The sequence below is a fragment of the Ceratina calcarata genome, unplaced genomic scaffold, assembly GCF_001652005.2.
Source record: "Ceratina calcarata isolate Rehan_Ccalc_2016 unplaced genomic scaffold, ASM165200v1 scaffold151.2, whole genome shotgun sequence".
Taxonomy (NCBI): domain Eukaryota; kingdom Metazoa; phylum Arthropoda; class Insecta; order Hymenoptera; family Apidae; genus Ceratina; species Ceratina calcarata.
Genome location: NW_017136308.1, coordinates 14638 through 28868, shown reverse-complemented (window position 1 = coordinate 28868; position 14231 = coordinate 14638). Strand labels below are relative to the sequence as shown.

Here is a 14231-nt window from a genome sequence, read left to right as displayed (position 1 = left end):
GACATATTATGTAAAATTGTATTTCGTTAATTTAATGTATGTGCTAATAAATGTTGAGATCTTATTTCTTTCTTCTGTGGCAATACATTCTAGAGAACGTAAAAAATTGCAGACTTTCTCGTGCAACATAAAGTCCTAACTCTTTAGTAATCTCTCCTCAGTGACAAAATGCAGGAAGCAGGCAGAAAGTGTCATTGATGATTTTATTTAAATAAACTTAACCTTGCGTTTGTGTATCTGATACTACTTTGCATCGTAATAGCCTGTCTATAAGAAGACTTTGAGATTATCAAGATCATTGCACGCGACTGATAATTTTTCACCTTTCGTACCACTGGTGTAAAGCTGTGCGGTAAATTGGAAGCCGCAACAGCGTAACTTCTCTACAGCCAGTTAGCGTGCACGCACGAAAAAACTTGACCAGAAAATATTTTATTCTATATACCGGTTCCAGAGTTTTCTCAACCGAGCGAGGGAATCGTAGATGATCGTGGCACTTCCGCGGGTTCTTTATCTTATCGCGACCATGATAAGGTTTCTGTGGCCACTGCGTACATCAAAATTAGTATGTACCCGTTAGTAGCATTCTCAGTTCTTTATAGGTAAAATAAAAGAAGGCTAACAATAAGAGCTACCGAAGATATGAATAAACAAATGTGTAGTTATAGTTTATTTTTTGTAAATAGAGAAGTATCAATGAGGTATTTATAAATCAGTATAATTAAATCAACTCTGTCTTATATCAGATACTATCCGAAATTTTTGTCTCCAACAATTATAAAAAGTATTGCTGATATTACAACAAAATTAGCATAAGACATAAATGGAGTAACATCTCAAAGTACAAGTTCTATCAGGATGTCTGGGTGGTCTGCGACTGTTTATCACCATAAGCGATTATGCAGTAATCCGCTTGGCACCGACTATTTGGAACACAATGGAGTCTAATACTTATTTATTGTTTAGAAATAGTTTTCTTTTGGAGTGATATTTCTTGATCTACGTGATTTTAACTACCAGGTATATAAAAAACCATTCATTAAGATGAAAAAATGATAAAAGCTAACACGAGTTAATGTACGTTGGGAGAAAGTTCCTTTTACTTTTAAGTTTTTCATGTCCAAAAACCGCGCGCGTAGCACAGACGTTTCTCCGGCTACTCTGGGCAACTTACTAAGGAACGAAGGCCGGTAGGCAGGGAACAAGTGCGATTAAGTGGATCCACCAGGGTTACGGCGGAGCGGCGCTTGGTTGTATAGTTTTTCACTTCACATTGTGAGCCGGTCGCAATGTGCGACGCCTCGGCATGCGGGGTTCTCACAGAGAATTCCTGGTTCCATCGACAAAAAGCTGCGGGACGCACCAAGCGAGATAAACTGCGGCTACCGAAAGACACCGAAAACTGAGGGAGACTTTACTAAACTTGTTAAGTTGACGCCTGTTTTCTAGAAAAAGGAGGCGAGGAAACAGTATCTTTAACAGTTCGTGGAAGAATCATTCGCGAAGGTGTAAATTGTCAGTGACGTCGACGAGATCGGTTTACATTTACGTAAACGAAGATTGAGGGGTGAACGAAATCGCTGTAAAAATATTCACAGTGACCAGGATGCAGATGGTTTCTCAAAGGAGCTACTAACGGAAGAAGAAGTCAGCCGTTTTGTAGCGACCTCGGGTTCAGAAGCGTGTGAAACGGGCCAAGCGAATGCGGCGTATGTACAATGAAAAACTTTGTGTTGATGCATTGTATGTATTCAACAGTCGCGTGTTTAATGTCTGAAGCCGCAGAAACTAGGATGCCGCCAATAATGCAAACTTCGCGCTTTAAATGCGGTGACCCTAATTTTTATTGGACGAGCCGCTCGAGAACGATGATACGGTCGACGACACGGCGGTATCAAGGTATGCGACGGACTGGTCTTAATGCCGATGTTGCATGAACGAAACCACGAAATTCGGCGAGAAGAAGAATTATTCGTGTGCACAAGAAGACTCGCGTTCGAATGTCCCGACTTGACCAGCGGGTTTTCTGTTTCCTAGCAGATGTCAGCCGAAACTGGCCGCCCCGGTACGTCACGTCGGGATCAAGGCCCTCCGGAGAGTCATGTTTCTGTTCGCGCAAAAAGGGATGCGAAACGGATCTGCGTGCAGTTGCACTGGGACAAAGTTTTAAATCGTGAGAAAGCTACCCTCGAAACCTGACTTTTGTCAATCATAGAAATAAAATCAACAGAATGTTGCGGAATGATTTTTAATTCATAGAAATTCACATTTGAATTGCGCCGATATTTAAAACAATAAAAAGATTTACGGTGGTGAAATACTGCGGAAGGAATCGATCACGTATTTCCATTAGGAATGTTGTTTGCACAATCGAAAATAATCGCGGTTATTTTCGGCTAGCGAGTAATCAGGCACAACTGCGTCAGAAATAATCGTGGATTAAACACACGTCCCGTCGATGAATCCCATTAGCGCTACCAAGCAAGGACACACGTGGTCCAGCTGTTAATAAGCGCGGGGAATCGTTTTGTTCTCGTTTTCACGAAACCGTTTCAACGCTCGTCACAGGCACAGTTTTGTTCTCCTTGTTTGCTTTATTAAACCGACCACGTCATTGCTTTTTGTACCCACCCGCGATGTTCCAGGCCATTTTCTCTGACTGACGCGTGACTCCTTCATTCACCACGGTCCTTTATACGATTTGATCCTTATTTAATCTCGAATAAAGGTCCTCAGCCCGTCCCGTTTTAATTAAAACAATCGGGATCGATGTCAAAGGGGAACATTTTCGGCTTACCTGCTGCGAGGACGTATCGGCCGGAGAAAAGCTCGAGAGGGCCGTTAAGGGCGCCAGCGAAGCGCAGGAAGATGCTCTTGAAGGCGGTGGTGTATGACCAGGGGTAGGACTTCCGCTTCCGCAGCTACTCGCACCCCCGCTCGAAGCAAGACTCACGCTGTCCGCTCGCCCTCTCCACGGCGAGACCGACACGTGCTTCAACATGCCTCTTTTATCTCACCTAAAACAAAAATTCCGGTATTCCGATTATTTCTGAGCTATAACAGCTCACTCGTTTTAATTAAGACATTGATTATATTAAAGTCGTATTAGATATTAATCTAAACACGCGGATATAATTCAGCAATATGATTCTATTGTTATCTATATTTAGCGTTTATTAAGGAAATGAGTTTGTTATTAAAACAATTTATGATCAGATGCTGTCTGAATTTTAAACTTGACACTCGATATCAAGTAACCCTGTGCTTCGTTAAATGAACAGTATCTACACAATCTGAACAATAAATTCTAATAATGTGTCATCTAATTCTACTGTTCGGTTGTAATTAATTCAGTAACGGGAAGGTACTAGTTTTCTCCTGGGATGCGAAGATTAACAAGAATTCAGGAACAGGTTGCTCTAATTCCACCGTATCTGGAATGAGATTTCAGACCGGTATAATAAGGTAATGTGAACTCGACAACCATTTAAAATAGCTAGTTAATTTAGCCGCCAGCGACTCGAGTCTCCCCCGGAAAGTTGTTAAAGGAATGACCTGCGGTGAAGGCCGTTCGATAATTATCGGGACAAGCTGATTAGCCGGATAGTAAAACGTGGAAAGTTGAGTACGTACGCTAATGCGTGAGTACCATAGAAAGAAGTTACACTAGCGTAATTTCAACTACAGTACAGACGTGTTCAGTCCTTGAATGTCGCGTAAACAGCGTAAGGGAAACGCAGCTGCGTGCCAGAAGCTCGGAGCTTGAGCATTCGCGAAGTATAGGTACGCCAGGCGCGCGTTCAACAGGAAGCTATACGTGGTCCGATTGTTAAACGTTTCCATAACGAGGAAGCGCGAGGAAAAAATGGTAACCATTCTCACAGCGTTAACTGTATCGCGCTCATTAATAACAAACAGCTATTTCTACAATGAAAATTGAAATATCTGTGAAGAACGCGGATAAAGTACCACTCCAGTTATTGAATTCAATCAAGCTGTAAAATTGGTTTCATTCATTATTCTTTCTCAATTAAAATCCACATAATATCCGCATCGATCGAGCATGCAGAAAAAAGTAGACCGCACATAGGATTTTTCCTATAATTGTCATACGATAGGTTCCTGTTCGTATGTCTACTCACTTTTACGAATTTGTAGCTGAGTGCAAGCCGCACTCGCGGACCGGTACACACGTCAATGCACGAGAGTCATGTTTACACTGGGCGAACAAGTGGCATTGAGTGCATCCAATTGTTACGTTACACTTTTCGAACACTATTGAAATAATTCTGAGATCAATTCAAATTATACACTACAGTTATCGACTGAATCGTCCTGAAGAATTTAATTTTGAAAAGTTCCACACTTTCCACACTTTCCAAACTTCTGTCGATTATTCACAAAACACGAATGAGGAACAGTTTTATTTCCTTGATACAAATTCTTCGATGTTTCCAATAAATTCGTGAAATTCTAAAGTTCTCTTGTGATTATTTGGCGTGCTAATCAAGCACGCTTCTGCGAGCGTTGAAATCACCGGCTGCACGAATCCACCGCGTTCTACACGCTACGAGCGCTGTGCCACGACTGAAGGGAATGCGTCGCGTCGCGTGAGTGAGCCGTCGAGTAATGTCGGTGTAGTAAGCCGTCTCGTCTACGCTGTGCTGGCGCGGAGGAAAGAAAACGACCTTCCTTCCAACCAGCGAGTGTACGAGACTCGTCGACTGTTCTGTGCGCGCGACTCAGCGTACCTTGTATGAGTGCGGGGGCGTGAAACTCGGTATTGTACGGTCGCATGTCCATGGGAGGTCTCTCTTTCTCTTTTTCCCTCACGACATTTTAGCAACGCGTGGGCGCAAGTCAGAAGGGATGCTCAGGGTTTGACTCGCTTTTTGCTTTCGTCTCGTTTCGCTGACCCCACACCATCACCGGCCCTGGGGTGCATACATTATGAAATGCATGGCACGGTACGTTGTTAGGATGCACAATGGATTTCGATTACATAAGGGTGGGACAGGTTTTAATAACGTATACTATTTGTGTAAGTATTTTATGGCTATAAATAAAAGTGAAAAATATTTATTGATGGAAGTTATGCTTCTTTTGTATTAGTAGTGTCTAATTTATTAATAAGCGGTATTGATTGCTACTTGTACTCACTACATTAAAATTGATAGGCTATAATAATTGGGAAACATATTAATTGAATTTAATAGTTTATGAACTTTAACGAGAGTAAAATAATCGTAGGCATTAATTCTGCAAACGAAACATCCCGCATATCAACTTTTTTGAAATTTGGAATTACCTGTTCACACACAATTATTGTGTCCAAATCTGAATATTAATCAGTATCTTTCTATAGCACTCAAATATTAATATACTTGGTTACAAGCTATTCAGTAGAAAATTTTAGTTGCTTGTAAGAAGATTCCCGAGTGAGAAATAACTTATTCCTTGACAAGTGAGACTTTAAATGACAATTGATATTCTGTAAACGCCACAAACGACTTCCTAAGTGAGTAAATTACAAATGTCGTGGGAAGAACAGACGTACGTACCAATGAACACCACCAGTGTAATCCATTGCTACTACCTAATATAACAATATAAATTTTCTTAATATTACTTAATTACAAAAATCACAGCGTTGAAAAATGATTTATATTTAAATTATATAATGTATACATGACATGCTTCACGAAATTTTTAAACGAGATTACAGCATTTTATCGTCTAACTACCAGCATGTTCGCCGATACCCACTGATGGAACAGGAAAGAAATGATGAAAAAACAAGATCTACTTCCTACGTGATAATTTAAAATCCGTGAACACATGGGCGTTGATTACGTGATTATGAAAGGAAAAGGTCTTGCGTCGATTTCTTTAAAGGAAATCATTAAATTTGCGTAGGAGTAGAGCTACAAATTTATCTATAATTTATACAAGAATTTTTCAGTTATACATATATTCATTATTACACATACGTACATTTTATATCTTATTTGTTTATATCCCGTATATTATACAGAGTAGTTGAGATATTATGCATACTCAGAATAAGCTATACTAGGAGAAAAATGTTTATCTTTTCACGCTTGCGGATACGATCTAAATCTAGACTATATGTATGTATAAATCAACGGGATTCCTCGAGAAGAGGATGAACGAAAGTTATGCGTTTGCTTTCATTGCGGAACCAGCCGAAGTGGTTTCCTCCTTTTCATGGTGATCATCTTTTTCTCCTTTACTGATTTCTCTCGCAGCGTAACACGGAGCTTCTTTCTTTTGTTCGAAATCCTTGCGGATCGCCTTTGGACAGGTGAAAACATTTCACACGTTTGTTCGCGAGAACCATTTTATTCCATTTATTCAGAGAGAGGAGAATTGACACGAACAGAACCCATAAGTGCTCGAGTTGGCCATAGAATCGTCGAAAAGGTCGAATAGAAAGCGTATTATTACATCTGACTGAGCTTCTCTCGACGAAGGGATCAAGCGACTGAGTAATTTGAAACTTGTAGACGTACAGGTGTACAGGCTTCCAATAGACTGTCTTTTTTAGAATTGAAATCAAGTCCTGTATAAAAGAATTTAGAAATCGTAGTAGAAATTCTAAATACAAATGAAACTTCTGAAAAATTTTCTGAAATCTGGACTGAATTTAATTTTCCTACAATGAAAGGTTTTACTAGAAATTATGAATATCAGTACATCAAACTTACAATAAAATCAACAGATTTCCTGTTCCTATCAGCTTGTATCTATTTTAGAATTTTTAATAGACCTCTTTTTTTACTATCGTTTCCTTTCTATTACGCTACTGGACAATCTTCAACACAGATTTTTTGTGCACATTAAATAAATTAACGATAATTGGTAACATTCACTTCCTATCTAGTCGCATTCCTTTTTTAATCGAGGTCGAAGTCCTGAGAGCAGAATAAAATACGCTCCAAGTCAAATGTCGGCATGATCAGAGGAATTTTATAGAGACCACAACCCTTGAGCAAAGATGCGATGAGCAAATACATACACGGCAACATGAAAGTCGTATTATATCAACCACGCGTGATATCGCGATTCTCCGGTGCGATTCACGTGTTTGTCGCGAACAACGAGCCTCCTATGAGAGGCATTTCCTTCGACGATCTGGCATCGTTCACGACGATGTCGAGGAGAAAATTCAATTAGGCTCGACCTAACTAGATCGCCGTCGTTGCAACTGCAATCGGCAGATAAGTCGAGAAGACTCCTCCAGTATGACTCTCGCATTAGCTAACTTCCACTCGTTTTTTAATGGTCTCAGTATGAATCATAAATCTGATTGAGACTTCTGAAAGACATAAGGCTGATATTATTTTTCCTACTAATACGCGATAGCCAAGACAACGAGTGGACAAGATTTCTAAGAAATTATCTAATCAAAATTGATGTAATATAAATTTAATTATAATCTCAATCTAAGTAAATTCATAATACATTTATAAGAATTGCACAGGAAGAGTCGGTCTACCAACGCGGGAGCTGGGCTAGAACGAAAGCGAAGCATAAGCAAGTCGGAACCATGGTGGTCAGCCACTTTATCCTCGTGCACGCAGCAAGCGCGTCGAGTACTATGCCTATGGCATGCATACCCGCTATGGGAGTTTGGCAGCTACGCGACGGTCCAGACCGCTGGCTCTCATGGTGTTGCGTTACTTTCCCACAGGCGAGTCTCTTCCTTCGTGTGCGATTCTTTCCAGGCGGCACAACACGGCATACGTACGCCCACCGTGCACCTGCACACGCTCGTACGTTTGCGTGTGCCTGCGTGCATACTGGAAACAGCCGAATGTATAGTACGTCGGTAGGTATGAAACGAAAACGGGCGGCAGGAGAATGTAGAAAGGAGGAGAGTGGAAGAACGAACGAGAGAAGCAGAGAAGCACGCATCTCACCTTGCAAGGCGAACCTGTTCGTCGGTACCGAAACCGAATATCATCTTAAACCGTGTGTTACGACCTGAAAATAATGTTACCCCGAGGATCTTTAAATTTCAGGCTACGGGACTCTGGCGGAAGCGATCGACAAAGCGCCGTATCATAGCGGACGATCGTGAAATTCGGTTTTGACGTCGGAATTGTACGTTTCCGCCGCGTTCGACGCGATGAGAAAAAATCAGAACAGGAAATGTAAAATACCCAATAATAGTCATCAGTTTTAATTAAAACGAGAAGCCTCTTCTTCTTTTACCTATCATTATAAGTCATTGTTATAATTGTTTCTAATTGACAACATGTAAAACCACATGTACCATTGAAACATGTCGGAAGAATTGTTTTCCTTAAATATTTACTTACCATCATCGTTATTATAATTTCAATTAATGCAGGTATTAAAAAATGTTATTACCTAATAGAAGCCTGGTTAACGTGAGACATTGATTTTATTATATGATACAATTTAATTTACAACGTGTTAAAACAAGTGGCATAATTATTTTAGACGGGCGACGGGATGTCAATCCTTTGCTATAGCAACGTTCAGCTTCCGGTCTGCGTGACGGGACTGATTTCCGGGACCGTTCCGTGCTGCATGCATTCAAAGGGACCCCAACATCGAGTGGTCTCTTTCCCTATGGTCATTGGCGAGTTCGTCCTCGTTTCCCATGGGTGTCGTTTTCGTCCGTAACTGTACACTGAACCGATAACATAATGCTGTTTGTTAAGGGATCTGCTTAACACCGGTTCCTGTGATAATTAGGGTACCTTAATTATTACATAAACACCCAGTCGTGTTTACTAATTGTGTCAATTGATGTTTCTGTTCCTCATAAATCCCTGGTTCCCATTTAATAAAGTCATACGCAAAAAGTTACGACGACTTAATTTTTTTATACGATGGAGTTCTTAGAACGAGTATGCGTTTCCTGTTCGCGACGCGACGACGGCGCGACGTGAGCATTCTCTCATAGAACTATCCTTCAGACGCAAGTAGCGCAAGAAAGCTGAAGTAACGAGGCCCAAAAAATTAAAAGTGGATCGAGAGAAGCGCCGCGCGATATCTCTCGATTGCATATCTCGCGGCATTAGCTGTAACAAGATTCGCTGACGGCATCTAATGTAGTTCACGAGATAGTTCTTCGATGATACTTCATTCCCATGAGTGTTGCTTTCATCGCTGAAGCAATGAGAAATCTGTATCCAGGCCAACTTTATTAAAAACGTTAGTTATTAGGAATAAAATTCTACAAATAAAAAATTATAATGAATGTAAAAATGGAGAATTGTTAGCCGTTAAATTCAAAGTAACATGAATAAATAAATATTTATATGTTAATTTAATTTGCTTACAGATTACATTTCCAGTTTATAAAATGCAAGAACCTTTACCGTTTACTTAATTTTTTAGATATCGATACAATATTCGAAAGCGTTCTATTAATTTTGCGAAGATTAGATTGATGTATACTACGCTATCTTGAGTTCAAAGAAAAAGGAAAGCTCATTAAAAACTGGAAAAACCAGTCTAGCTACTGTAGGTGCTAAGTTCTAATACTGTCAACACTCAATGTCCAATTTCGATTCCTCTGATTTGATCTGTCGGAAACGAGCCAAGAAAAGTCCACTTTTTCCAAAGGAACTCGCTCTAGATTACTGAAGAGAGACGGATTATGTTAAAGACATACTTGTACGTATACAAGAAATTGGAGGGTTGCGTATTTCATTATCGATAGAGAAAATTATATATTTGTGATAGTGCATGACGTAATGAATTAATTGATCTCGGGAGTGTAGGATCGAAGATTTGGGAGTGGCCGTATACACGCAAGCCGGCTTCCTGCAGTTTACATAAGTCGATTAACTTACATTACATGCTTCGTGAACTTTCCGATTCTTCGAGACAGAAGACAACGAATAAACAGACGATATTAACAGAACCCTGACGCGTCAGGAAATAGAAGATGCGTTTTGCAATAATCAATTTTATTTTGAAATAGTATGTAAGCAACAGAATTAACAATATATCTTCTTTTTTATTTAAATACAATTACACGACACTTACGATTTCGTATATGATAATTTTCAATAAATACGATTTAAGATATCAATCAAATATTTGTATTTAAGTAACTCAATACACGTTCAACGAAAGTGTTCGATAATTTAACGAGACGATGCACACGTTCGTACTTCATTGTTAACGCTTTTTATCTTATACGTACGTCATGATTACGCCGTTGTACGCAGTCTGTGGACTATCGTATGACGAATAAATTATGACTAAGAAACTGACGAATAAGTCACAGGGTAAACAATTCTAATCGCCCACTGACAAACAGTTCGCTGACAATAGAAGCTACGAGTACATAAATCGTCTTTCCATACAGATCTATCACCGTAACCAGAGAATCAGAACGTATATCATCCTGTCGTATGTACGCAAATTACGAATCTCGCGACATTCGTTAAATAAAAATGATGTGTGGTTCGTAGAAACTAAGGATTCCAGAAATTACATTAAACTCCTGTCAAAGAATCTTATTAGAGGAAAAAATGAAAATTAGCACATAGACAACATATTTTTAACGAAAATAGATTCCAAGTAAACATTTTCATGTAGTATTAATCCATCGTTAAATACTTTTTATGTAGAGTAATTATATAGCGATTTTTTTTTATTAAATGGAAGGGTTCGATACTGGTAACTTTCTGTGAGTAGCTTTATTTTTTAATCACACAGGATGCGGCGCACTAATGCGTACCTACAAAACTCGGAACGAGGAATAAGGGACACGACGCGTGGCACTGTCGTGCAGCAAACACCACACCCTCGAGAAGGACCGCGCCTTGCCAAGGGCGCGGCTTTATCGTTGCACCTTTCCACCCCTACGACACGCAAACACACGCCACGCGGCGCCGGATCGTTACCATCGCATTTTCATCTAATAAAACCACTTTGGCATGATTACACGAGAAACTATCCCGATAAAACGACGACGTTGTGAAAATAATAGCACGTCATCATCAACGATAAAATCTAATAATCGAAATGACAAGCAGATTTTCTTACTCCAATTTAACCGCAATACAATTATGAATAGAGCTGCGGAAATTGGTAGCAAGATTAATGCACGTATCCATTGATCAATAAAACGTAGTTGTACCATCACTTCTTTCCGTTTCATTAGTGTCAGACGTTTTCACCTTTTTCCGGAAACGAGTATCCATTTCCGGGTGCAAGCGCGATTTCGCAACGAACAATGCCCGTTCGATCTGTTTCACGGGGTCTCCTCGCATGTTTCCGCTGCACGACGACGATGCATCGCTTAAAAATCCATACCACTTCCGCCGGATTCTTACTTAACCAACCGTGAAAACGAAAATGAAACTCGTTCAGGAAGTTTCGTACAAATTATATCATTCATTTATACGGAGTCATTAGATTACTGTTAAACATAATTCATCTAATTTCAATCCTTTTCACATTGTCAAATGTTATTACTGCACGGCAGATTTATGTTCCGTTTCCAGCTAGGACGATTTAATACCGTTAACTGTGGACGCAAAATCCGCAAATTGTTGCAAAGAACAATGTCAATTACGGAAAATTGTCTCCCTCGCTAAATTCATTTTCTGGTATCGCGTGCACGCAACTCTACCTTCGTACAATACAGAGTTTCGTTGCTCCGTCAGCTACTACGTAAACATGCTTATCTGTGTGCGTGTCCACTTATTTAAAATTGCGTAAACCCGTTGAATAAGAATTTTCCTAAAGCAGCAAGAACACACGTGCAGTTACTTGGGACTGCCTTCGGTCGTATGCAACGAAGAAGCAATTAATTAACGTCGATACCCGAATGCCGTTAGTTCATGCATCACTCGTTACGGGTTTTACGAAAACCTACGGGAAATTACGTGGGACGGCAAACCGGGATTATTATTGTTCACGAAGGGAATTGCGAGGCCATCGGCCTGGCAATGGTTATGATCTGTCCCTGTGACAATATAAATACAAATAGACGATCGTTGAGTCATGCGTTTTGTCACATATTGGACATCTGTCTGCTACTACAAGATGCGACGGTACCGTCAAATACTAATGGCTGCGCAATAGCCACTATCACAGTCCGTTTATTGACCATTGATCAAAGCGTGGCTCGTGGGGCACGTACCATGATAACTACATGAGATAGAGGTACATGATGACTATGAATAAGACGGCCACACGTAACGCGTTTCAGATTAACTAGCATTATACTGAAAACGAGAATGCCGATGCAATTATACGCGTCATGAATCATGTCGAACGTTTCACTAAGTATGCTTTATGGCATTTGTTCATTTTACGTGGCGCGGATTTCTAGTAAAAAATTATCGATGAAATCGCAAGGCGTAATTAGATGGAAAGAAGGATAAGAATACTCGCGTTTCCGGCAAGCCAGACAACAGGTGGTAATCCCTGGTTGAAAATCGAACACTTCCGTGAGTGGGGTAAACGATTCGTGTTTGGGAAGCAATGAAATCGTCTTCCGGTGAATCTCAATTAAAGAGATCGCGTGTAACTCGAGCAAGTTTCGAACGAGTCGCGTGAAATCGATTCGATTTGAAACCAATTAATTTAATTAATTAGCTTATAAGCTTTCCTTTTAATCATTGAGTGTGAAAAACAATGCCCGATTCAAAAGTTTCGTGGGAAAATACTCGTATTTACGCAGTTAAGAAACTGAGTGGTATTAAAATATGTACCACCCAAGCGTTAGAATTCCGATCGTGGTGAAACCCGTTTCTTTCAGGTCTGGGAACTTCGATCGCAAAGTTAATAATTTCAGGATATGATCAAGGTGCGATCCAGTTTTCACCGCGCTGTGTTACGCATTTCCGGCGCGCATAGAATGCGACCGTGCTAAACGCTCGGCGTTAGGTATTTTCGTTGCTTAAGAATTTCATATTTCCGCTGCGAATTCTCCACGTTTTCTCTCCTGGCCAACATGACGAAACATCGATGTCTTATTACAGCTCGGCAATGACGAATAAGTCAATTTTCTTCTCGCATTGAAAATACAGGATCAACGACATCTTCTCTGTAGGTATCACTGGGAATGGGATTAGGAGATGAAAGGCGTGACGGGGAATCTGGAAACCCGAACTTCTGCGGCACCATAGATGTTTCGACACTCATACCTTGGAACTGGTAGCGCGTGACCGTCTCATGTGACCTCAGTGAACCGAGACGAGTCTCATCGAATCCTGATCTCAACTGCTCTTTAACTAACTTCTCAAGCTGAATGCTCCTTTCCATCATTAATACTGCAGCTTCTCCCTCATATACTCGAATGTTTCAAGCAGTGATTCTTATTAAGATCAAAAACGTCTTTAATATTTTGTGGTGTAATATGTTACTAACTTTCAATTAATATAACATTTTCTAAGCTTAGAAGATATTAGATAAGAGTTTATAATAAAAAGTGTGATAGTGTAATGTACATAATTTCCAGGATATCAGTATATTCTATGCACTATATTTTAATTCTCTACTTAAAGGGTAAATTAGAATAATTATTTTAACGGTGCTCGTAAAAATGTTTTAATGTTGTTCCGCTGACGAAACGAGAGGCCAGTAACGTACATCTGACGCGAAACAACGTGGGAAGCGTCCTTCGCACATAACGGCCTTCCTGAATTGCGTGAGAAAGCCAAATTAACTTTTCGTTACATATATTTGCCGCTTCTGCGGTTCTGGACGCGCGAATTGCCTTATTCACTCCGACCTCCGATGCATTTCCCCGCTTGTTTTCATCTGCTCTTGCTTTCGAGATCACGCAACTCGAAAGCTACGCGTTCCACTTCTTCCTTTGGTAGTCCCTCTATTATATTTGAAGAATATTCACTTTCACTGACTTTTATCCTTCGAAAAATCTCCCTGTCTAGCCGGAAGAATTCCCGTAGAGCCGTGATTATCCGCTGAGTAATTTAGGTTATCAATTACAATGCAGCGGTTCAACATTAAGTGTGAAATACGTATGCCGGTCTCCTTTTGCTCTCAGAACTGCAGCTCTTGAAAGCCTGGCTGTGGTCGAGAGTCGTTAGTTTGAACTCTGAGAATGGAAAGCGGTGATCTTCCATTTTTCACCGTCTCTCATTGTCCGAGAAACTATTGTTTCTACGGAATGGATGGGAACCGTGAATATGTTGCGATTATTTTCTCAGCCTCTGAGCGACGGAGAGGAGTCACCTAAGTGAAGG

General features: G+C 40.3%; 1 protein-coding gene and 1 long non-coding RNA gene across 2 annotated transcripts in view; both read right to left on the bottom strand.

Moving 5' to 3' along the window:
• The window catches only part of rau (RA domain-containing protein rau), a 27748-nt gene extending 23048 nt beyond the window's left edge, over positions 1-4700 (bottom strand). The window contains exons 1-2 of the mRNA XM_018036429.2: positions 4143-4700; positions 2798-3017 (exon numbers count right to left, since the gene is read on the bottom strand). Of these exons, the coding sequence (XP_017891918.1) occupies positions 2798-3001 (204 nt within the window). The 5' untranslated portion in view covers positions 3002-3017; positions 4143-4700. The remainder of the gene's footprint in view (positions 1-2797; positions 3018-4142) is intronic.
• Positions 4701-8412: 3712 nt separating this feature from the next.
• Positions 8413-14231, bottom strand: part of LOC113465194 (uncharacterized) — a 13169-nt gene continuing 7350 nt past the window's right edge. The window contains exon 2 of the long non-coding RNA XR_003390035.1: positions 8413-8683. This is a non-coding gene — a long non-coding RNA (uncharacterized LOC113465194). The remainder of the gene's footprint in view (positions 8684-14231) is intronic.